Here is a 26,328-nt window from a genome sequence, read left to right on the forward strand (position 1 = left end):
TTGCCTTCGATTATTGGCGTTCTTTGTTAATGAGAAACAATTAGCCGCTTATGAACTTATATTTTATTAGTTTCAGAAAGAATAATTATGGCCAGCGTTAGGCTCTGTTCACACGTTGAGTCAAAAACGTATGAAAATACGGAGCGGTTTTCAAGGGAAGACAGCTCCTGATTTTCAGACTTTTTTAAGCCACTCGCAATTTTCGCTGCGTTTTTTACGGCCGTTTTTGGAGCTGTTTTCTATAGTCTATGAAAACGGCTCCAGAAACATCCCATGAAGTGTCATGCACTTCTTTTATGCGGCCGGTTTTTAAAACGGCTGTGTAAAGAAAGGCTGGGTTCACACGAGCATGTTCGGTCCGTAATGGACGGAACGTATTTCGGCCACAAGTCCCGGACCGAACACAGTGCAGGGAGCCGGGCTCCTAGCATCATAGTTATGTACGATGCTAGGAGTCCCTGCCTCGCTGCAGGACAACTGTCCCGTACTGTAATCATGTTTTCAGTACGGGACAGTAGTTCCACGGAGAGGCAGGGACTCCTAGCGTCGTGTATGATGCTAGGAGCCCGGCTCCCTGCACTGAGTTCGGTCCGGGACTTCCGGCCGAAATACGTCCGTCCATTACAGACGTTAATGTGCTCGTGTGAACCCAGCCTAACTATGATGCTAGGAGCCCGGCTCCCTGCAGTGTGTTCGATCCGGGACTTGCGGCCGAAATACGTTCCGTCCATTACAGACGTAACATGCTCGTGTGAACCCAGCCAAGCGGCCCATTGGAACAGAATACCCGTTTTCCCATTGAAATCAATGGGCAGAAGTTTGGAGACGTTCTGCTTCCGATTTTTCGTCCGTTTTTCGGGCGTTAACGGCCCGAAAAACGGCCGAAAATAGGCCGTGTGTACATACCCTACGTTTATTACATCTTGTAATTAAAAGCAGTCATGATGCCGCACCCCATATCACCAGCTGCGGGGGGGACTCTTAGCTGTCAATCAAACCATCCGCACACAGAACACGTGGTCTCTACACAGGTCCGGGGTTCTAGTGACTAGATGACGTCATTGGCACCGCCCCGTCTGTAGTAGAAGAGCTGCGGACGCTCCGCCTCCCCGTTCAGTCGCACAGTAGGGGGACGGGATGGCCACGGTCAGGGAGAAAGCGCTGACTCTCAACCTTTGTACGTCTTACAGCCCGGTACAGAGACCGCCAGGTACGCCCAGAGCTCGGGGATATAATACATGTGTCCTGTACGGTTTCTGCCTGTATGAGGAGATGCCATTTAACTTTTATATCTTGGGCTGTCTAGAAGTTTGTAGAGTATTGTTAAGTGTATGTTCCCGGGGTGGGGGGTTAAATATATGTAAGTATATTGGTGACCAGTACAAACATTGCACATATGTCTGCTGTATCTATACCAGCGATGTCAGGTCTGTGCTGTTTTATTTATCCTTTTTTTTAAAGGGAATATTGTCCAAAACTCTTAGACAGGGCAGATGTAAGGTAGAAGGCTGGTGCAATTTCTCCTTTTTTATTTTGCTTTTTTTGTTTTGTTAGTACCGTAACATGATGTGTGTGTTTTGTCTCTTTTATATAAGGAATATATTCTACATGGCTAATTCAATTGCCTTGTCTAGTTTAAATGTTAAAAAAAATCTTGATTAACCTGTTGCAATGCTCCAGAATTGTGGTTATGATCTAAATATAATAGTTTGTTACTTTTTTTTTTTTAAAGTGTATGTGTATATATTGTTTATCCTGTGTTTCTTAGTAGCAGTTGTGCACAGCTTTGTCCCTTACTGATTTTTACAGCCTCTTAGTTAGCACTTGAGTAGTTTATGCTTTTGAAGGCTAGGATTCTGTGTGACGGTAATAATCCAGTCCCATATGGCGGTGACACGGACTCCCTCGCTTTAGGTATGTGATGTCTCAGCTGCCGGAATGTGACTGGAGCAGCTTTATCGTTTGCATTTGAACTGAATGTGCTCATTTCCTCTGTGCTGCTTGTACCTTCCTGTCAGTCTGAGGCGCGTGTTCTCCTCATATTTAAGCCGTAAATTCCTTGGATGCGTCTGTGTAAACTATCGGGTACCAGGAATTGTCTCTCCATATGGCACGAACTGTTCCTCTACCATCAGGGTAGATCTTTTCCCTTCATTAGTCAGATGTCACTTGTTTCCTTTGGATATTTCCAATGTATCCATATAGTTCACGTTTGTTACATATAGTAAAAGTAGCGTAAAGGTTTCCAATGATACGGTATGAACTGCGTATTAATACCGCAAGAGATTGAGCAGAGTTAAAGCGGTTGTCTCGTCATTAACCCCTTTTTCAATTGAAGCCAGCACTTCCGTCTGATGACTGCGGGTCTGGATTCAGAAACGTCTGGCGATCGGCTTTTATTCTGTAGGGAAATGTATTATATGCTGGCCATTTAAATAAATCCTATACACGATGGGCTGGTCTGCCCACTATGTGTTAGTGCTGCTTTATGTTGGCCACTTTCCTCTTGGGCACAAAGAGGGGGTGTCAAATGGACTATTCCCTCCCCCCTCTTATGTACCTTCATAAAGCATATAAAAAGGGGGTCGTCGAGATGCGACAACCTGTTTTAATTAAAATGACGGTCGCCTATTTGATGTCTTCCGTGTTTTTCTGCCTTGCGTGATCCGTATACTTTTGTAAGACCAGTTATATTCCGGAATATATGAAGAGTACCTCCTGTGTCTGCTGGCACTATAAAAATACCGTAATTGTGAGCCCATATACCACTTACAACGTTGGCTATGGGGGATTTTGGACTTCTTGCTATTAGTTTGCTTATTTCTGAGCAGAATGGAAGCTGCTGTTATGGCAGCCTGTACTATGTCTATGGATCAGCAAAGACACTGAAGTACTAAACGCCGGTATGATCACCGTTAGGGGCCTCCGTTGCAGAGATTACCAGGAACCATAGTGCAGCATACTGCCCTGTCGTTTCTGGTGAAGCCACGGACGCTCTGCTGAAAAGCCAACGGAACCCATTAAAGTCAATAGCTTTCAGTCTTGCAATGGAAGTCGTTTCCAGTTTTCCCTTGTTCTGCTCCTCTGATGTAGCAGAACGGAAAGCCTCGACGTCGATGTGAACAACAAAATATCAGGTTTTTGATATTACTGTGGCATTCTACGGAATGTACCAATATAGTGTAGTAGCCGAGACTGCTGGTTATACAAAGGACTGATAAAAGGACATGGCACACTGTAGGTATTTATTGCATGATCTGAATGTGACCCTGCTCGCTGCGGAAGTCCAATGTCCCAGAGTCCGTCACCTTTATTATGGTTTACCAACTGTTTACTGTTAGCTGATCATACTTCAAGTTCTTCTATGCTCTACCTGCAACTGAAACTATGCGGTGCGGAGATCAAAAATGTGGTCGTTCCTATAGACTAAACATAGTAAGGCTTCGTTCACATCTGCGTCTTGGCTCAGTTTGTGGGTTCCATCTGAGATTTCCGTCAGGGGAACCTATTAACGGAACCCTGACTGAAATAAACAGAAACCGTAGGTTTCTGTTTACATCCATTATTGATTTCAATGGTGACTGATCCGGTGCAAATGGTTTCAATTTGTCACCATTTAAGGGTTCTGACATTTTGACGGAATCAATACCTTAGTCGACAGCGCTATTCATTCTGTCAAAGTGACAGAACGCTTAAACAACTGTGACAAACGGAAACCATTTGCACCGAATCTGTCACCATTGAAATAAATTCAGTCAGGGTTCCGTTCACGGGTTCCTGACAAAGCTCAGACCGAACCCATGAACAGAGCCCTGATGCAGATGTGAATGAAGCCTAATGCGTTCTGTGTAGTATCCATCAAACTACTTTCCTCACCTCTGTGGTGGGTTTTGTTTCTTATCTCCACTTCTAACTGCCATGTGGCAGATTTCTGCTGCAGCAAGCTTCTTCCTACACAGGGATATGGCAGCCTAGGATAACACTGCTCTACATGAATATACATGATTGGGATTTATATACTGTCATGAAAGTGCAGCTCTTCCTATTCCAGGTGTTTGTGTGTTTTCTCATCTTTGAGGGCTCAGTTGCTGTCAAATCATTATTCAACTTCAGTGTTTCCCTACCGTAAAAGTCGCAAGCAACATTTGTAGAATTTCCCAGACTGTCAGGCTACTGGTTTCTTTTTTTTTTTTTTTTTTTTTTTTTTTTTTTTTTACCTACATTACATGGGGTAATGTTGCAGTTAACTAATTGTACTTTTAGAGGCTTGCCCGCAACATTATCACCCTGTAGCCTTCAGCGGGGGGGGGGTATGGCTTTGTGCCACGCTTTTAGCACCATATGTCAGCTGGCCATTGATGTTTGACTTGTCACTGGCTCTGTTTCCTTGGTGGTTATCTGTATGAGAGCTACGACGCTAGTCTCCAAATTTGTGCCTATAGCAAGAGCCACGGATCTGACAGGATGGGCAATCATTTAACACTTTATTCATAACTTAGATGTGGTCGGTAACAGGTGGATCCTGCATATCTGACACGCAGAACCCGCTCTCACCGACTGTCAGTACCACTGATCTGACTGATTTGGGTATCTGCACAATACAGCTTTTATGTATCAAGGGCCAAGGACTCATAAAAGCTGTATCTCAAAGCTAACATTTTTTTTTTCTTTATCAAAGATTTTTATTTTGAAAATATAACAATACATAAACATTTCACGATTTGTGCAAAAAAAAATAGAAATTTGCACGCAGTGCAATACATTTAAATGAAGTATCATAGTATAACAGTATGTATATATATGTATAAGAACAACAGTAGAAGGTAGCCTCCCACCTATCAGAATTGAGTGATAAGAGAGATATAACGGCAATAACTGTACCATGTTCGTGTCAAATCAGTGCAATAGTCAGGGAGACCGCCCCCCCAGTAAAGTGAGAAGTGACACATATAAGAGCACTTTTGAATATATGGACACACAACACATAACACCAGACAGCAAAGGGAAAACACATACAGACAAAGCGCCTCAGGTAGGTAATATGATTTGTTCAGAATATTTCCATCCAGCCAGAGAGGTAGATCAGCACCATCCCGGAATCCGGACCACACCATCCAAGTTTGGACGAAGAGCCCTAATTTGCCCCTATCAGCGGACAGCAACTCCTCCATCCTCATAATCCCGTTCACATCCGTTACCCATTCCGCCAGGGACGGTACAGTATGCGACTTCCAGTGACGAGGTATCACCGTTCTCGCTGCGGTCAAGAAATGTCGAAAGATCCCCTTTTTGAGTTGTGGGAGTGATCCAGGAACCATAGAAAGCAAGCCTATGGAAGCCGAGGTCGGAACCTCAGTATGGAAAAGCTTGTTGCCTAGATCAAAAATCTTTCCCCAAAAGGGACGTAGCATGGGACAGTCCCACCAAATATGCAACATAGTTCCAGGAGCCCCCCACACCTCCAACAATCAGCAGACACATCAGGGTATATAACCTATGTAACAAGGTCGGACAACGGTACCACCTGGTAAGTATTTTGTAGTTCTTTTCCTGGGCAAAACAAGACATCGGTAACTTATGGGCTAAAAAGAAGGCGGTGCCCCACTCCTCTTCAGAGTGTCTAACCCCCATTTCCTCGTCCCATGCGGCAGTGAAAGATAATTGAGAAAAAGAAAATTTTGGCAGAAGGATCCCATGTAGGTGGGACAACACATGAGAAGGGGCTGTGGGCAAGGACAAATAGCGTTCCAGAGGAGTCTTATCCTGTAGTAATACCAGACAGTCACCCATGGAAGAGATATAGGACCGCAACTGCAAATAGGACCACCAAGTTGACCGCCTCCCCGGGCAGGCAGCAGATAAAAGTTAACATTTTAACCAAGTTGCATTAAACACCATAATACATTGTTTTTTATTTTTTTTCAAAAAAGTGTTTCATGGTTTACATAGCCTTTAACGGGTCCAATCCTTTGTGTTTCTTCTTGAAATAAGTGGTCAGGGGTTTGGCAGATTCTTCTACCCTGCTCTGGTGAAATGGCATGCAAGTTGTATGGGCACGTAAATGGTGGAGTCTGATCTGAGGCGGTGATGTCCTTTTTCCTCATTAACATGCTTTTATTTTATTCTGCGTTCTGTGGTAACTTTAGGGCCTGTTCACATCTGCATCACCCTTCCGTTTGAGGGTTCCGCTAGACTTTTCCGTCGGGGGAACCCATGAACAGATAGAAAGCCAAAGGGAAACCATAGCTTCTGTTTGCATTACTATTGATTTCAATGGTAATTCTTCTGTTTAAAATTCTTTCTGTTTCTCAGTTCCGTAGGGTGTGTTTGTGTTTTGTTTTTTTTTGACTACGCTATTTCTGACAAAAGAAATAGCGAGATGGCTGCCCCATAATCATGTACAGAAAAATAGAATTAAAAAAAATCTACAATCTTTTTCTAATCTGTTTTATATTTTGTTTCACCATCTAGTTTTAATTAGGGAAAAATATATAGGTGGTAAATTCCCATTTAAAACACAGTCGTGCACCGCCGCTAATTCCCTGGAACAGGCAGAATATTGGTTTTACCAGGAGTGTTCCTTTAAATCGGTCCCCGCCAGTGTTTTTCATGGTGGTCCCTCCAGTCGTTCCACACTAGTAATACTGCTGTAATCGCTCAGATTTACTGCTGTCTGTGAATTAACTTCTGTTCTCTACAGAACAGGGAACTTGCCTGTTATTCCTGCTAGTAAAAATGTCAACTGGTAAAATATATAGATCCACCTTGTAGGAGTGCAGAAGTAAAGCTGGTAATATTCCATGGCTCCTGGGGAAAGTGCAGAGTTATGGAAATGGTTATTGCTAAAAGATTGAGACAATTTACTGTATATTCTCTATAGGTGAGAATAAAGTATTGTTGTATAGTCTTTATTATGTACAGACAAGACACTGCCATACAATTTCCTCACTATAATATCTGGACATTTTCACCACCCATTGTCCTTCGCTGACCATTTGCCTGCGTGCCTTTGAATATTTGGAAGTTGTAACATGTAAAAAGTTGAGCTTGGTATCAAACTCTCTATCTGCTTTCTCAACAGCCGTACACTAGGTCAGCCCTTGGACCAAATTCGTACTGATTTTGGTTTCTTAAAGGCTTGAAACATGTATTGTAAGTCCCATTCCAACCGGCTTTTGACATCTCTAAGTTCTCATCAGTGGCGGTCCATGTGCTGAGCCCCCCTCCCCCGTTAGTTATAACTCAAATTACACTTTAAGAGGAATCGGTTTGCAGACCTTTTTAAAGAGGCTCTGTCACCAGATTTTGCAACCCCTACCTGCTATTGCAGCAGATCGGCGCTGCAATGTAGATTACAGTAACGTTTTTATTTTTAAAAAACTAGCATTTTTGGCCAAGTTATGACCATTTTTGTATTTATGCAAATGAGGCTTGCAAAAGTACAACTGGGCGTGTATTATGTGTGTACATCTGGGCGTGTTTACTTATTTTACTAGCTGGGCGTTCTGATGAGAAGTATAGCAGATAGGGGTTGCAAAATCTGGTGACAGAGCCTCTTTAACACTATTGACCTGTACCAAAAATAATTGAACTGGTGATGTCGAATAAACACCCACAAAGTAACATACTGAAGGCTGATGTATAATATATGCTAACTCGCCTCTGTAGTTGGGGCAATGACTCCTTTTAAAGGGGTTGTCCATGACTGGACAACTGATGACCTATCTGCTGGATAGGTCATTGGTATATAATCGGTGGAGGTCATACACACGGACCCCGCACCGATCAGTTGCTCCGGCTGCCTCCGGGTACGGATGTCCATTCACAGAAGCAGATGGCTCCGGTCATGAAATAGCGGCTGACCTGCAGTACTCCAGCTTTGCTCCTATTCAAGTGAATAGGAGCAGAGCTGCAGAATGGCTGCTATGCAATGCATGGAGCCAACTGCTTCCAGCTCTGTACACTGCATACTGTGCAATAACATCCAGTGCCTGCAGGCAGCCGGAGCAGCTGATCAGTCCGGGTGTCGGACCCACACCGATCATATGCTGATCTATCCTGTGGATAGGTTGTCTGTTGTCCGGTTGTGGACAACTCCTTTAATAGGGTTTCTGACATTGGGTTTCCTAAACTGGACAGGATTGGTCTACTGTCGTATAGGAGTCCAATGCAACTCCTCTAAAAGCAAAAAAAATTAGAGGGGAAAATTATGTATGGAAATACGGACCTCGGGTTTCAGATCGATGGCTGGTTACTGGAAATCTTTTTCCTACTTTGCATCTCTGGCTTCAGTAAACCAGTCTGCCTTCTGAATATGGTAGATCTTAGTCTCTAAATTTTTATTTTTTTTGCTCCTTACCACAGGTCCTAACTTGAACAACAAGCCTTTCAGAGCTACATACATATGGAGCAGCATCATCCATGCTCTAAACACGCAGGTAGAAGTGAAGAAGAGGAGGCACCACCTGAAGTCTCACCCGGATTGCTTCATTGGCTCAGATGCTGTGGACGTTATATTTGCCCACTTGGTGCAGCATAAGTATTTTGGGGATGCAGATATCTCCCGCTCCAAAGTGGTGCGGGTGTGCCAGGCTCTCATGGACTGTAGAGTGTTTGAGTCGGTGTTGACCGCGTGTATGTTTGGGAAGGAGAAGAAGCGCTCGGTGTTTGACGATAGTAGCTGCAGTCTGTACAGATTTCTCAGTGTGCCCAGTCATCCTGCAGTAATGATTGAAAAGGGAAGTGGGCACTGTACTCCGCAGAGATATGCCGGAAGGTAAGGAATGTTCTATTCTTCTAGTATCTAGAGATCTGTGCCCTTCCTGTATATTTAGGGTCAATCTTATATTCTCGCATTAGTCAATAAGACATCAACCGGGATGTACTCTTCGGTGTGTTGGTCTTGTCCCATTACATAGTAATGATTACAAATTTTTGCTCCTCCGCACTAAATTGTCTATCAATCTATTGTGTTTAAGGATAACTTGCCATACTGGGCAGTCCCAATAATTATCACCCATCCACAGGATAGGTTATAAATGTCCAATCGCTGAGAATCCTATTGATCACTAGAGCTGGGGCGGTCCCCATTCCTCACTGTGCCCCCCCCCCCGCAGTGAAGTATGGATCGGCTCCGTTCATTGTCTATCGGGCTGAAGGAAACAGAGTACAGCGCTAAACTATCTCCAGTCCCATAGACTTTGACTGGTGCTGCGCAGTGTATGCTCGACTGATGCTCAATTAAAAGTTATTCTTGCTACGATGGTGCAGTGAGGGATGGGTGATTAAAGTTGGTATCTTGGATAAGCCCTTAAATAGGGGTATTCTAGTCTGTAGTTGAAAATCAGTTACAGTAGTGCTCAATCCCTGGCAGCTGCTCTTCAGCCGGTCACTACAGTGGGGAAAAAGCTGCCTGCCCATGAAAGAGCAATGTGCTTAAAGGGGTTGTACAGGATTAAAAAACGCAGCTACTTTCTTCCACAAACAGTGCCGCAGCGATCTATAGGTTGTCTAGTATTGCAGCTTGGCGCCAGTCCACTGGGCTGAGCGGCAATGCCACATACAACCTATGAACAGCTGTGGCACTGTTTGTGGAAGAAAGGATCCATGCTTTTCTAATTGTGTACAACACCTTCAGGGTTAATGCACTCTATGCGTATTACGTGCGGTTTTGCCACACGTATTTGTGTTCGGCTAAACCTCAGTGTAATACAGTATCAGCATAGTTGTGAGATTCCAGGAAATCTCATGTACACGCTGCAGTATATTTCCTGCAGGTAAATTGACCTGCGGTGCGGAGTTTAAAATTTGCAGTAAGTACATTTATCTTGCGTTACCGCTTGCAAATTGTATACGCCTAGTGCTGAGGAAAATCGCACCAATTTCCGCACCATGAAAATGCGACAACGCATGATCAGGTGCGGCTTTTACCTACGAATTTCTTGTGTATTGCTGTGGTTTCGGTGCAGATTTTCCGCAGCAAAATACGCAACGTGTGCATGTAGCCTTAGGCCGAGTTCCCATGTAGAATAAATGCTGCAGAATTTCCGCAATGGAATTCTGTGCAGAAATTCCACAGCATTTATAGGAGCAGCAAAGTGGATGAGATTTAGAAAATCTCATGCCCATGTTGAAGGAAAAACGCAGCGTAAATGTTAATAAATTGACCTGCGGTGCAGAATTTAATTCCGCAGCATGTTAATTTGTGCTGCTTTTTCTGTTGTGGGTTTTGTATCCCCATTGAATTCAATGGGGAAACCTGCAACAGAAAGTGTTGCGACTTTTATAACGTAATTACAGCGATTACGCCGCAAAAATCACAATTACAGAAAAAAATATATTTATCCAGAACGCCCTCCTTCTTCCTGCAGTCTGGCCTCCTGGGATGAGGTTGCAGTCCATGTGATTGCTGCAGCCAATCACAGGCTGCAGTGTCACATGGACTGCAACGTCATCGTAAGCCGGACTACGCACGGAATACGTAAGTTGGAGCACTTTTCTGCAGTGGAAATTCCGTTCCAAAAAACGCACCACGATTTATTTTATTTTTTTTAGATGGAATGTACTGCGGGTTCCAGTTTGGATACTGTGATTTTTTTACACCGCGTATCCGACCCTTGGGAACTCTGCCTAAAGAGTTGTTCTCTCTCAGACCAGGGTTGACGTGGGAGCCCATACAGAGACTATAGTGATGATGCTGCCACTTAAAAAATGACATCACGTGTAGACTTCTCAACACCTTTTTGTGGCAGCCAACAATCTTACAAAGACCTTCTCTTACACCGACTGCAGGAAGCCCAGAGCTCTGCTGGCCATCGCCTAAAGATCTTCTATTGCAGATTCCATCTGAATGGAGACTTGGCACCTGGTTGTTTCTATTGTTTTGAAATTCCATCCTGGCAATATACCAATAGCTAGCATGGAAATTTGTGTAGATGGATGTGTTTCTCAGTAAATTATTTATTGAAAATGAAGAGCTAGAAATTTTTGGAGTGACAGAACAGGTTATCAATCCCAGTTATTTTCTCATTAATGCAGAGCTCGGTGGTCCGAAAAGCGGGTAGATGAACTATATGGACTAATTCTGGGGTCTGACTACCATGCAGGAAGTTTACCTTGGGTGGCAGACTAGACCCCCAGAGATGAGAGTATTTTAAATCTTTAATACTGCATTTTCCTAGCCTCTAGGTAATATGCTGGAAGCACAAGGGGATGCTTAAAGTGTAGCTGAACGTTGGACAAATTTCTGACATGTCATAGTGGCACGTTTGGATTGGTGGGGGTCGGAGCACTGAGACCCTCCAATTGCTAGAACGAAGCAGCTGAAGCGCTCAGCCGCTTCGTGTCTGTTCCGCTTTTTCCGGAAATAAATGAGTACGGACTCATAGACTTTCTATTGAGTCCGTACACCGATACATTTATTTCTGGAAAAAGCTGAACAGACAGTGGCTGAGCGCTTCAGCTGCTTCGTTCTAGCGATTGGTGGGGGTCTCAGTGCTCCGACCCCCACCAATCCAAACTTCTGACGTGTCACTATGACACGTCAGAAGTTTGTCAATTGTTTAGCTACTCATTAATATGGCACCAAATGTAAATTTGGCACTGTCAATATTCAAAGTATTCGCTTGGCCTCCACAAGAGATGATGGGTTGGGTTTTATGGGCATCTGTACAAATGGAGATTTTGGATAAGGTGATCAATCGGAGCCTACTAGACCCATCTGTAAAAATAAGGTTTTGGCTCACGCAAACCACTCGTGGCCATGCAGTTCCCAGGCTGGTATAGCAGAGGGACCCGTGGCTTGTATCTGGGTTGGAGTATTGAATCTCTTTGCAGCTTAATCTCTACTTAGGGGGAACAGGAGAGTTTTGACCCTGTTTACTCTGCGCTGGTAATGTGGTGGTTTTTGTTTTGTTTTTTATAACATGGACTAGTTTTTATGACCTCCGTCTAGTTGATAGAGGCTGCACTGGTATCCATCGCAGTCTGACGTTTTCCAGTTCAGGCAGTTTTTCTGGTCTTTTCTGCAGCCCTGAGGTTTGTTGGTGTTTCGCTGCCAACTAGATAATTCTTGAGTCTATTTTACTCTGACATCCTCCAGAACTGGACTACTCAACAGCTGAAATTCTTAAGACAACCTTGTAGTAATAAAGCCTTGTGTTACTAGTGCCCAATAAATACACAATACGTCAATGTGTGAATGTTCATGTAAATGCCAAGCAATTTAGCATTCAGGAAAATTGGCTCCCCAAATTGCTCTCTGGAGGCTCCTGAGGTGTATTTCCTCTTTATAGAAGGCCAAGGTACGCTACCGTGCTGATCAGATTAACGTACATATTTTCTGCTTAGTCTCCACTCTTCTGCCAGTTTTTTTTTCCACTAGTTTTTAGAAACCTAGCCGTGGGGCTTCACACTCCTTCAAATGGCCAAGCATGATTTATCACTCCCCAGAACATGTATGTACAGCGCAGTGCATGCTTCTACATTATTATAGCAGATGCTGGGCTTTTCAGTTGTGATCTCAGGCTTGTGTACAGCTTGGAGATGGGGGAGAACCCAGGGGTGGGCTTCAAGTTTTTTAATAGGTTCTCTGTTTTGCCAAGACATATGCAGTGGGAAGGGGGTTGTTCGTGGTGTATCGTGCCATGGAAAATTATTCTAATCAAATAAAACAATTGCAATATTCCAAATACACCCTATATTAAAGTGGACTCTAAATAAAGAAATTCTCAGTTTTATCTTCTGGACAATTTCCACACTATGTATAATTTACATTTGGTGACGAACAGGTGACTTCTTCTCAGGTTGGAGTCGTTGTTTTTCTGTTTTCCATCCAGTCCAGACCTCTATAGTAAAATCTCCTAGCCACGACCCACTTCTGCAGTGTTTGCCGCTCAGATGTCCTCGGTGGCTTACTTTTCCAACATTTCCACACCTATAGACTAAGATAAAATTCTCATGGTACCGCACTCTATTCCCGTGAATAAAATGGTACCATACACTGTGCCCCTGAATATAATTGTACCATACGCTGTGCCCCTGAATATAATTGTACCATACGCTGTGACCCTGACTATAATGGTACCATACGCTGTGACCCTGAATATAATGGTACCATACGCTGTGACCCTGAATATAATGGTACCATACACTGTGACCCTGAATAAAATTGTCAAACACTAAAGTAATGCACCAGTCCCCTGTAGATTGTGCCCCCAACACTGCCCACTGTAAGAAAAAAAAGCCAACTAAATGTTATGCTTACCTGTCTGCGCTCCTGCACCATCCTCCCGTGACCTCATGCAGTGGGGCGATGAGATAATCACGACTGTCATCGCTGAAGCGCTGAATGGCAAGGCATCCTGTGCCTCGCCTGGGCAGCCCTAGACAAATCATTTGCATCTCTGGTATCGGGTTCCCTCTTCACCCTGATTCTGTGAACCGGCTGTAGTTTTAACCGGTTCGGAAGAACCCGGGTGAACCGATTGGATCCCAATCCCTGGGGGAACCTAATCTATGAAGCTCCCTATGAGCAATTCTTCCTAATATTGCCTCCTTAGGCAAATTGGAACTCTGTAGGGCATGTTACAACCAAGGATGTATCTGGTCATACATACGATAGAGCTGGACAATGTGGTTGCTGTGGGGCCCTTGGATAGGGGTCCCAGCCCTGGTTTGTCTCATCCGCTTTGCTAATAGGTGGCAAGAACTGGTGCAGGACTCCCTTCTAGAGGAACTGCATTGGTGGGGAATTGGCCCAAGGGTCATGAAAAGGCCATGGATGGGGAAAATGATCATCAGACCATTCAAACCTAGCACTATAATAGAGCTGTTTTTGAGCTTTAATTTGGGGACCCCTCTCTGATTGCCACTGTATATAAACTCCTGGGCTTAAGTTTTTTAGGACTGCTGGGAAACTAGATTAACCTTCTCTCTGGACTCCTGGCATAGTCATACAACATTTTAGTCTTTACAGTAGACTGCCTCCATTCTGTACTTGTAAACCTAGTATGACCTTGCTGAATTGTTGGTATGATAACCTGTAATCTATCATGGCAGGCATGAACAGACTGGATTCCAGTCCTCTGCCCTCCAGTCCCAAAACCTGGAAGATCTTTGGGATAACCTCAGTTTGACACCTGCTGACCCAACACAGATGAATCTCCCAATAGACCTACCTCCTAAAGGTAAGTTTTTGGCTGTTGCATGACATGGTTTTGCAGAATGTCTCAGACAATTCTTCATGACTGTAAAATGGTATGTCTGGGAAGTTATAAATAACTTTGTCACTTTTACTTGCAATCTCCTGCCTAATCTTAAATCTGGCGTGGGGGGACTTTCTGTTTTCTTGCTAACAGATGAATGTCAGGAATGAGATCTCCACCCATATTCACTAAAAATTCCCTAATTGGGCATCTAAAAACTGGGTTTGAGTGATGGGATTTACTGTATTTGAACTATAAGCCTCTGTCTGCCATTGTTGTGCTCCTAGGGATTGTTCTCCGCTTTCCATTTGCTGGAAAAAGGCAAAACGTCTGAGTTCCATTCGACACCCTTCCAAAATTATCCTTTGACCGCTTAACCTGTGTTCTCGATAGTTCTGGCATTCTATTCATTAATGAACAGAGCTATAGGGCCTTCCAAAATATTTGGGATCTCTGATTGTTGACCGACTAGTAAACCTGAGCTGTATCTCCCCATAGATGTGTAGCGCAGCAGCGTACATCTCCTACTCCACCTTGGACGTGCTGGTGGGGAAGGAGTAGCAAATGGTGTCGCACCGATACCTACTCTATCAGCAATTCTGTTAAATGTTGACGTCTACCTCCTTTTAAGACTTTTCTGGTTTATTGCAAAGTGATCTTCTAAATTTGGAGCTCTATCGCTTTGCAGGTTTTAGCTGCAGATATTCCAGATTATCACACTGGCCGTATAGGAGTAACTATAACAAACTTGCAAGAACGCAGCCCATCAAGCATTGAAATAGCAGTCACCCCCCCCTTCCTCATAAGCTTTATAATACCTGATTGCTGTAGACCTATCAGAATGCTATCAAGAGTTAATACTGTACACATTTAATAAAGAATTTAAGAATTCTTAAATATTTGCCCCTAAGGCGAATCTGTTGCCAGACTGGTAACAAACACTTCTATTGAAGGAGACACAGTTTAAAGCGTTGTTCACTTCTCGTTGTCGCGTTCATTATAAAGTATAATGACAACCTCAGTGGCCCGATGAATGGGTTTGTTATATGTAATTATCTTTCATTTACGGACGGACAACTTTTTGTAACAATGGTGTTGTCTGTACAGTGACTGTAAATGGACACTGAATTTTTTATTTTTCTTGGATTCGAAAATTCTATAAATATTCCCAGATCGTCCCATTCGTTCTTCTGGTTTGTCCTCTCCTCTCTTTGCTTTGTACCGGTGCCATGGCATGCCATCGGGTGTATCCATAGGAGTTGTATATTTAGATGGGACTTTTAGAAAGTTTTAATTAGTTGCAATGAGTTAGGTCTGGCTCTAAAATGCCAGTTTCAGCCTGTTGTGGTGAAGCTGTGAGACTTCACTGGAATGTGACCTTGCTTGTAGGCCTGATCCAGTAGAGTTGATGTCCTATGAGATCCAGTGACTCAGTATGTGTCAGACTTGATCTTGTTTTAGTTAGAGGCTCTGTCACCACATTATAAGTGCTCTATCTCCTACATAATCTGATCGGCGCTGGAATGTAGATAACAGCAGTGGTTTTTATTTTGAAAAACGATCATTTTTGAGCAAGTTATGAGCAATTTTAGATTTAGTTTCTTAATGCCCAACTGGGCGTGTTTTTACTCTTGACCAAGTGGGTGTTGTAAAGAAGTGTATGAGGCCGACCAATCAGTGACCAATCAGTGATCAATCAGTGACATACACTTCTCATTGTTCCAGCCCAGCTTCTTTCACTGCACAATCTCACTGTGCTGTGGATCATGCTGGGCTGGAACAATGAGAAGTGTGTAGGACACTGATTGGTCACTGATTGGTCAGCCTCATACACTCCTCTGTACAACACCCACTTGGTCAAAAGTAAAAATACGCCCAGTTGGGCATTAAAGAGGCTCTGTCACCAGATTTTGCAGCCCCTATCTGCTATTGCAGCAGATAGGTGCTGCAATGTAGATTACAGTAACATTTTTATTTTTAAAAAACGAGCATTTTTGGCCAAGTTATGACCATTTTTGTAGTTATGCAAATGAGGCTTGCAAAAGTCCAAGTGGGTGTGTTTAAAAGTAAAAGTCCAAGTGGGCGGGTATTATGTGCGTACATCGGGGCGTTTTTAATACTTTTACTAGCTGGGCGCTCTGAAGAGAAGTAACATCCTCTTCTCTTCAGAACGCCCAGCTTCTGACAGTGCAGATCTGTGACGTCACTCACAGGTCCTGCATCGTGACGGCCACATCGGCACCAGAGGCTACAGTTGATTCTGCAGCAGCATCAGCGTTTGCAGGTAAGTCGATCTTACCTGCAAACGCTGATGCTGCTGCAGAATCAACTGTAGCCTCTGGTGCCGATGTGGCCGTCACGATGCAGGACCTGTGAGTGACGTCACAGATCTGCACTGTCACAAGCTGGGCGTTCTGAAGAGAAGAGGATGTTACTTCTCTTCAGAGCGCCCAGCTAGTGAAAGTATTAAAAACGCCCCGATGTACGCACATAATACACACCCACTTGGACTTTTACTTTTAAACACACCCACTTGGACTTTTGCAAGCCTCATTTGCATAACTACAAAAATGGTCATAACTTGGCCAAAAATGCTCGTTTTTTAAAAATAAAAACGTTACTGTAATCTACATTGCAGCGCCTATCTGCTGCAATAGCAGATAGGGGTTTCAAAATCTGGTGACAGAGCCTCTTTAAGAAACTAAATCTAAAATTGCTCATAACTTGCTCAAAAATGATCGTTTTTCAAAATAAAAACCACAGCTGTTATCTACATTCCAGCGCCGATCAGATTATGTAGGAGATGGGGCACTTATAATCTGGTGACAGAGTCTCTTTAACTGCACTTCTTGGAGATCGCAAAGTGATTGGGTCCGATCCACTGTGCCTTACATAGTTTTTATGTAACTGTACAGGTGGGTTCTTCTAGCTCCTGTCCCTTGGAGTAGAGTGAATACAACCCATGTGTTTACTAGGCCCCAAAGATGGGTGTGTTCTAAAACGTGCTCATGCAATGGTTAATGTGTTCTAGAGTCTGGGGGGGGGGGGGATGTAAAGGGCATGCCTTGGGGGTGGATTTTTTTTTTTTTTTTTTGATGGCACTAATGGAAGTCACTTGGATTGTGCTGGTGTCTGCAGACTGATTTCTCTTCAGGTTATGACCCACTTTTCTGTTCCCACACCTTTTAGTTCTCACTGAAGTCTGGAAGGAACAGACAATTTGTCGACTTCTTCAGCTGGTAGATCTGCCAGTGTTGGATTCGCTTTTGGAAAATGCCCCTGTAGCACTGAAGCCACAGTCATCGAAGAGTGAGGAGCTGATCATAACCAGTCAGTACCTGGACAGGGAGATTCTCAAGGCATTTAGTGACTCTCAGTAAGTGAAATAATGTGTACTTGTATGTAAAGGGGCCGTTTGAGGCTGGGTTCACACAACCTATTTTCAGGCGTAAACGAGGCATATTATGCCTCGTTTTACGCCTGAAAATAGGGCTACAATACGTCGGCAAACATCTGCCCATTCATTTGAATGGGTTTGCCGACGTATTGTGCAGACGACCTGTAATTTACGCGTCGTCTGACAGCTGTCAAACGACGACGCGTAAATTGTCTGCCTCGGCAAAGAAGTGCAGGGAACTTCTTTGCAACGTAATTTGAGCCGTTCTTCATTGAACTCAATGAAGAGCAGCTCAAGATATACGAGCGTCACAGACGCCTCGTATATTACGAGGAGCTGCTTTTACGGCTGAAACGACGCAGCTGTTTACTTATGAAAACAGGCTGTCATTTCAGCCGTAAATGACAGCTAGCGTGTGAACATACCCGAAGTGTCCAGAAACTGCAACATCTGTCTGCGGGATTGTCTGGTAATGCAGATAGGACAGAGCTGCAATACCAGATGCAGCCCACAGTGGTGCTACTGCTGGAAAAAGACTTATCGATTTTCCTCTGCACACCCCCCCCCCTCTTAATTGGGTAGTTAAGGGGTTGTTATAACCACCTTAATAATAATCAATCATACCTGTTGTCCTGATAGGTGAGGGTCCTAGATGAGCTTAAATAAATGTTAAGGGGATGGGGATAACCTGTAGTAAAGTGCACCCATGAAATAAGTATAATAGAGGATCTACTGCATTATATTGTCAATCTACTATTTTTGCATTTAGTTTTTTTTTTGTTCCTTTTTATTACAGGGCAGATGAATGGGTTTCTGCTGCGGTGGATCTCTTGGAGTTTCTCCCTGACCACATAGTGGTGGAATTGAGCAGAAATCTTCCTGAGCATCAAGACAAGGATGGATCATGGAAACAACTACTGTTTGAGACCCTAAGCAAGTACTACAGCCAGAACCGGGTTCCCTTGGTTACTAATCCTTTCTTCGACATCCACACGGGTATCGCTGAGCTCCTAGGTGAGCGATTTATTTATTTATTTTTTCTCATACAACACTATGCAAACAAATGGTTCTGATTAAACTATTACATTTTTGTTTTTAGTTCCCTAATACAATGTTGGTTGCGCATAAATTCTATGTTTCTCTATGGGTAGGTTGTTTTTTTGGTTTTTCATGCAGGCGGCACCGCAGTTCTAATTACCAAAAGTAGGGGTGAGCTGTAACTGGTTGGCGGAATCAATTCGATTAGTCCTATTAATATTTGATAAGGCGCTGTCCAAGTCAGGTGCACACATACCATATGTTCAGCTGCAACCCAGTAGGTAAGGGGACCCGTTGCCGCCCTGAAAGCAGCTTCCTAGAGTCCACTAGTTTGCATGTAAGAGCGTATTCACACTTGCAGGGTTTGTTCATGTTTTCTGATGCGGTTTTGAAGCCAGATGTGGATTATAAAGGGAAAGTATAAGGCTGAGAACACACAGAACAGGAGCTGCACACAAACTGTCCATGTGAGGTGGCACCTGCCCACACGACTTTGTCCATAATACCAGTTTTACCTGCAAAATCATTCAGCAATTCGCCATTGTATGTGGACAGTTTTGGCTGCTTGCCGCTGCATGGGTTTTCACTCTTTGGGCATATGCCAGTTCTCTTTGAATCCACACCTGGTTTTTGCTTAAAAAAACAAAACTGATCTAAACCTGCACGTGTGAATACAGTCTAAGGGCCTGAGCTAATATCTTACACTTAGTGGTGGAATGTTCGATACATAAGAGATGCTCTAATAAGAGACTAGTGAGCAAGAGACCCACCATTTACTGTTCTTGCGCAGGTGCCCGCTGCTGTCAGCCCATGCCAAAAGCATACAGCTCCCATGCGTGGACAGCATTTCTTGCCATTATGTGGCTTGCACTACTGGATAATCCAAACAGTTTTGCATTCCACTTGTATGGGCCAATTACTCTCGGGGCCCCAATGCAAAATCTGTTACTGGCCCCCACCTACCTTGTACAGTTTTAGAATATTGGAGTCTTATGGGGCAGAGGAGCCACTTATCCCCCTTGGACACAGATTCTGGGTGTTGCTGCTCCCTCTGCACCCACTATCGCTACGTCCCAGTAATCTACCAATAGGCCTCACTATTGTCACATGCTGCACTGTTGCCATTGATTATCCTGGTGATTTTGGGGTCTGTAGTCTGGAAGTGCGAAGCCCATACAACCTGCTGTATCAGAGCTGTTTTATATAATGCAAAATTCAGTGTCCATTGCCTGGTAAAGACCATCTCAAAACAGATCATTATTCACCTCCGTCCCCAGTCGGGCTCCCAATGTGTTTCTCAGGAAAGTAATTCACTTCACAGTAAATTTTTGGAATGTGGAAAATGCAGAAACAAAAAGGAAAACCATGCTAATGCCAGTTGCACACGACCAATGTGCCACTCGGGCCGTCTTTAATGGCATCCGAGTGGCACCTAATAGTCTTCACTGACCCATTCACTTTAGCAGGTGAATCAGGTCCATGAAAACTGACCCAATTCTCCAATCTATGGAAAGATAGAACATGTCCTGTCTTTCCATGGATCACTGATGGGACTCGGCTGGCGCACACTGTCGTGTGCATGAGGCATAACACAGGGCAGAACATACACAGTACTTGAAGATTTTGTCCTGGGTTTGATTTTGAACCCAGAACCCCCACAGTGCTGCATGGCGTTGATATCCACTACTGAGCCACCATGCCATGCTGCCCGTTGTCTGAATTCAGCCACCAAACTGCAGGTTGAGAACTAATGGATGAAACCACTTGACTGTAGTTTCTAAACAAACTGGACTCCTGCATTACATGGAATAAGAATGGAGTTGTGATTGATGTAACACTTGTACGTTATCTGTCGGTAAACCTGCAATACATGATCCGGTCTGTTGGGAGTTCCCATACACTCTAGTCACTGATGGACTTCTGTATACTTTGTGACCCAATCCCATGTAGAAATCATGTGTTTATATTCAGGTTTTTTTTTTGTAGTGAATGGGAAGACTGAACCTGCGCTGGAAGCCACACAGTTGTGCCTGAAGCTCTTAGATTCCCAAAACCGTGAGGAATTCCGCCGGCTTCTTTATTTCATGGCAGTCGCTGCAGAACCTTCAGAGTTTAGACTTCATGAAGAGGTAAAGCGGAGTATGGGCAACAGTCAAAAGTTGTGCTGAATAATTTCTTATCTATATAGCGGTCGTTGCTTTGTTTTTCTGACACAAACCTCCAAATCATTGAGCTAGATTTAAAATGTAACGTTCTAGCTGCTTGGTACCACCACTGGAGGGAGCTTGCTGCATACAGTCTTATTATTGAGCTCAATGGGGCAGATTTAATAATACTTAAACCCAGACAGCCTAGAACTAGACTAGATGCCCCCAAATTTATCAGTGGCACATGCAATATAATAATCTTGGCTCATCTTTATAGATTTTTGTTTAACTTTTATGCCATCTAGACCACTGTATAAACAGTATGCTGCAAGCTCCCTCTAGTGGTGGCTCCTGGCAGATAGAATGTTACATTTTAAAGGGGTTGTCCAGTTTCGGCAAATTCTATATATCTCGATCAGTTGTACAAATTTCAGATAACTTCCTGCACAAATTCCTTATGACTTTCAAGGTCTCTGCTTGCTGTCATTTAGTAGGAACATTTACTTCCAGTGGATAAAATTCTGTTCATGGTCATGTGATGGACACACGGGGGCACGGCTTGTTACAGTATGTATCAGAGCTGGGTCACCTAACAATCCCAGCACCTGTGTCCATCACCTGACCATGGAGAATCTTATCCAGTGGAAGTAAACAATAAATGTTCCTACTACGACAGCAAGTGGAGATCGACAGTAAAACATGTTTTTTTTTTTTTTTTTTTTTTTAGTTAAACAATTAGTGTATAGGTTATTAAACATTGTTCTAATTTTTTTTTTATTTTTTTTTCACGAGTCAGGAAATATTATAAATTGGATTCAATTTATAATATTTCCCAGCACTGGTCACTAGATGGAGCCATTCCCAAAATTGCAGCATTGCATGTGGTAAAGCAACCACATTGCTTTATGCTGCAAAATTGGGTAAAAATCCCTCGCTCTAGTGAGCTCTCAGAATCCCCCCCTCCTTTATCCTGGCTAGTGCCGGGAGAAACTAGGGGTTTGAACGGTCTAACCTCCTACACTGTCGCCATTTTTTGAGCTAACACAGTGTAGAAGGTTAACATACAGTAGTAAACACACAGTAAAACACGAACATACATAGAAATAACTTACCTGCTCCTGCCGCCGCGGCTCCCCCCGGCCCGTCCGCTCGGTCTGCTGCCGCTGCTCCATGTGCACAAGTCCGGAAGCCGCGACCGGAAGTAGTAATCTTACTGTCTGGCCGCGACTTCCGGTCCACAGTAAAATGGCGGACGGCGCGCATTTCAAATTGAACTGTGTGGGAGCGGCGCATGCGCAGTTCCCACACAGCGGCGTACACTAAAGTGGATGGAACGGGCCCCGTTCGCAGTCCCTATGGGACTGGAGCTGCCGTAATCCATGTCTGTATGTGTCGTTAATCGACACATACAGAAATGGAAAAAAAAATGGCAGCCCCATAGGGAAGAAAAAGTGTAAAAATAAAAAAAAGTAACACACAAACACAAATTAATCCAAACGTTTTTAATAAAGCACTAACATCTTTAACATATTAAAAAAAAAAAATTGTGGTGACACTGTTCCTTTAAGTCATGAGGAATTTGTACAGAAAGTATGTTTGAAAATTGTATAACTTTTTTAAATACGAGAAATAACATGCACTTGAAACCAGACAACCCTTTTAAGTTTATAATCTAGGTATATGCTGGAGGTTAAAAGCTCGCTCAGAAAAACAAGGCGCCATTCACTATAATTTCTTAATATATCATTAATCTTCACAAAATTTAGAGTTACAATAATATAAAAAAAAGTGGTGGTCAAGGGTGGATATTCACTTTAATTCAGGTCAGCCAAATATTTGATAACACAGGTTTTCCCGCACAACCTGTAAATGCAATTTATTTTTATTTAAACCGCTGAACAGGTTTTTTGTTTTTTTTATTACTCCCCCAATCAACCAATGACAGGTCGTCTTTAGCGCTTTACATTGCAGACTTGCTCGGTCGCTGTGATATGTGAGAAATGTACTTTCTGAACGTCAGGCCTGGAGGGCGATGATGATGTCGCTGTTCATAACGAGTGTTTTCATTTGAATTCTAGAGCGACAACAGAATGACCGTCAAAAGGAAATTCTCTAAAGCCGTTGTAAATAATAAAAACCTGTCCAAAGGGAAGTGCGATCTTCTGGTGCTCTTCCTCCTGGACCACCATAAGGACGTGTTCAAGGTATCTAGAGGCACATGGTGTATATTTATAGACCTGTTTCATGGGTAGGGTAAACTATCACAATGTATAATCTAGATTTATTTTTATTTTTTTGCCATCTACTACTATTCGTCTTTATCCCCAAAAATAACTATGAATTGAACACGGAATGCTTCGCTTGAAATTAAGTTGGTCGAATTGTACACCACTATTATCCATGGGCAGCGTCTGGTATTGCAGCTGAGCCCCATGCACTTGAATAATGGATATGGGCTGCAATACCAGACAAAGCCTATGGACCAGAGTGGCGCTGTTTCTGGGGGAAAAAGTAGACTTAAAATTTTTATTTTTTAATCCCAGGCTGTTTTAGCATATGACCTCACTATATTGGAGGCTTTAGGCCTCTTGCACACAACTGTTTTTGGGACCATGTAATACAAATCCTAAATATGATAGAAATACATTCCTGTGAAGGCATGCATATTGCAATATGTACATAGATTTATTTTTTCATCTGCACTCAACTCTCAACCATATAAACCCCAATACAGTATTGTGCACAGTATAATGCCAGGATCACCCAGTTTTAGGCTAAAAAAAGACCGGAAGCAAAAGCTGCCCTAAGGCCTTATTCATATGAGTGACCTACAAAACAACCGTATTTCGTGCATTGCAGCTGTGTGGCATCAGCTCTGCACTTTTTTTTTTTCTTTTCCTCCGCATTTCTTTAGCAACTAATGCGTGAAACACTGACATCCGTGTGCTCACTCACCCATAGACTTCAATGGACGACATGGTACGCAGACCAAAATAGGTGGTGTGGCTAGCCCCATTAATTTGCATGGATCAGTGTTCTGCCAGTTATTTCAGCAGATAGCATACAGTCATGTGAATCAGGCCTAAGCCATAAGTGGAATTAAAAAAAAAAAACTGCACCGAAAGCTGATCTTGGCTTAATTCAAGAAAAGGGGTTGGGTGGGGGGGGGGGGGGGTTATTGCTCAGTGTAATACTTGCGGGAGAATTCACAGATTTGTTTTGCGCGGTGATCAATAGCGAGAACTGTAGACTTGTCGATATGTTGACCCTCATTATTTTCTTCTACCATATTTGATGTGGAAGTTTTGAAGTGTTCATTATTTCCAGTATTCAGCTCTACTATGTTATGACGGCAGCCACTTTTGTTTAACTTTAAAGATTCCTGGGTCCTTGCACAAGATGGTCAGTAATAAACTTGCAGCCATACAACAAGGAGGAGACCCTGACAAAGACACAGGTAAGGGCTTAAGCTGACATAGTATCCGTGTGATGGCCTTTTTTTTTTTTTCTTATACAAATGTCAGACTCATATATTTCAATATATACGGCTGTTTTAATGGACCGTGTGAAGGGCCCGTGAAAAAATAAAACGTGTCTTGTTTTCGTCTGTTTACACAGATCCCTCAATAGACTAAGTCCTATGAGAGATCTGTGAAAACTGGTCCCGCACGGGGACAACTCGGACGTGAAAAACAGCCGTCTTACACGTCCGTTTGCACTCGTTCGTGAATCTGACCTAAACCTGAGTTCTATTGTCTGATAAGAGGAAGAGCAGATTGTATTCAACTGATAATCCGGCATGATCACCATGATCTCACTTCTGGGAACCTGTATGCATGCAAAAATCCCAAAAATTCTGCAGAGTTTAAAAGGGGACGTAGGAGACTTGGGGAAAAAAAGTCCTACTTGTCCATTGGCAGTGTCTGGTATTGCAGCACATAGTCACTCATTTGAATAGGGTCCAGCTGCAATACCAGACACTACCTATGGGGGAGCAGGATTCCTCCAATTTAAGGATTAGTTGTTTTTTGAGGGTAAGGCCAAAAAATGTAAAAGTTAATGGCTGGCTGTTTACCTGCAAAATCGTGCAGCCATTAAATAATAGATCCTTATGGATTCACCACTTTGCACTTAAATGGCCGTTTTACCCATAAGACTGTGTGGCCATTAACAATCAATTTGAAAACTGTGCCAACATGCATCGCGGCTGTGTCCATGCCGCCCTGTGGGGTCTTACCCTTTTAAAATATACCAAAAATTTCCTGCATCTGTTCTAGATTTCCTTTGAAATTCACCTAAATTTCCACCTCTGTTTTCTCCTAGGTTACACTTTCTGCCAGAGAGTGGACAAAAGCGAATTTAATAGAACAGCACAAAAAACGACCCAGACTGAGCTGTGGGCTTTACTCCAGACCATCTATGAGAACACTAAACTTTCCCCCAAGGAGAAGAAACGGCTGTTGGGTCAGTTCTATAAAAGTCACCCAGAAATTTTTATCCAATTTTTTGGTGACAAAGTAAGCACAGTGTATATGTAAAAAAAAACATGTTGTAAATATGATGTATATGTATAGTGTGAATATTGTATATGTTTCTAACAGTCTATTTTGCATAATAAAAAGGTTCACTTTTCATGTGTGTCTGTGTCGTGAAATGCCACCAATGATAAATGTCAGTTCTTGAGGCCTTGTTTGTGAGCTATGCTGTTTATGGATCTTATGGTTGCTTTTGTAATCTAATCTGTTGAATATTTTTCAACACTAAAATGTCGACCACAACAAATCATACAATACTGGAAACCACGCAGGGTACCAATTTCATGGGGGTGAAAAAAATAAATCCTACCACTATAGCACGACAGAAGCAAATGAGTGCTATAATGAGAATACATTAAAGGGGTTGTCCGGCCATAAAGTGGTTTTTCATACTTATGACCTATCCATAGGATAGGTCATCGGTGTATATTATAGGTGGGGGTCCATACTGCAGCACGGCTGATATAGTGTACAGAGCAATCCGCTTCCGACACTGACCACTGCATAACATTTGGTGCCCGGAGGCAGCAAGAGCAGCTGATCATTGTGGGGGTCTGGGTGTTGGATCGACACTAATCATATACTGATGACCTATCCTGTGGGTTGGTTATCCATATGAAAAACCACCCCATGGCCAGATAACCCCTTTAATTTCTAGGAAATACATGACTTGAGGCCCCATGCACACGACAGTAGAAATTGTCCGCAATTACGGACGCATTCAATCTATTGTCCAGACACCTTCCCGTTTATTTACGGGAAGGTGTCCATACCGTAGAAGTGTACAGCAAAAGATAGAACATGTCCTATCTTTTGGTTTTTACGGTCCGTGCTCCTATACTTCGTATGGGAGCACGGGCTGAAAATGCGGCCGCCTGTGCCCGCAATCACAGCCCGTCATTATGGGCACGGCCGTGTGCATGAGGCTTAAGTCGAAGAGTTCCAAATAAACTATGCTAGGTTGTAGTGTAAAAATCCGATAAGACTAGTTGTAGGTCTAGAAGAGT

General features: G+C 43.2%; 1 protein-coding gene across 1 annotated transcript; it reads left to right on the forward strand.

Moving 5' to 3' along the window:
• The first annotated feature begins 1,132 nt into the window (after positions 1-1,132).
• DEPDC7 (DEP domain containing 7) lies at positions 1,133-25,406 on the forward strand. The gene is made up of 9 exons (XM_075837010.1): positions 1,133-1,210; positions 8,365-8,776; positions 14,059-14,186; positions 17,394-17,580; positions 18,398-18,615; positions 20,626-20,768; positions 22,865-22,990; positions 24,165-24,243; positions 25,110-25,406. The coding sequence occupies exons 1-9, from the start codon at positions 1,138-1,140 to the stop codon at positions 25,322-25,324; spliced, it is 1,581 nt and encodes a 526-aa protein (XP_075693125.1). The 5' UTR covers positions 1,133-1,137; the 3' UTR covers positions 25,325-25,406.
• Positions 25,407-26,328: the final 922 nt, after the last annotated feature.

This window comes from Rhinoderma darwinii, chromosome 9 (genome assembly GCF_050947455.1).
Source record: "Rhinoderma darwinii isolate aRhiDar2 chromosome 9, aRhiDar2.hap1, whole genome shotgun sequence".
NCBI classification, from domain to species: Eukaryota; Metazoa; Chordata; class Amphibia; order Anura; family Rhinodermatidae; genus Rhinoderma; species Rhinoderma darwinii.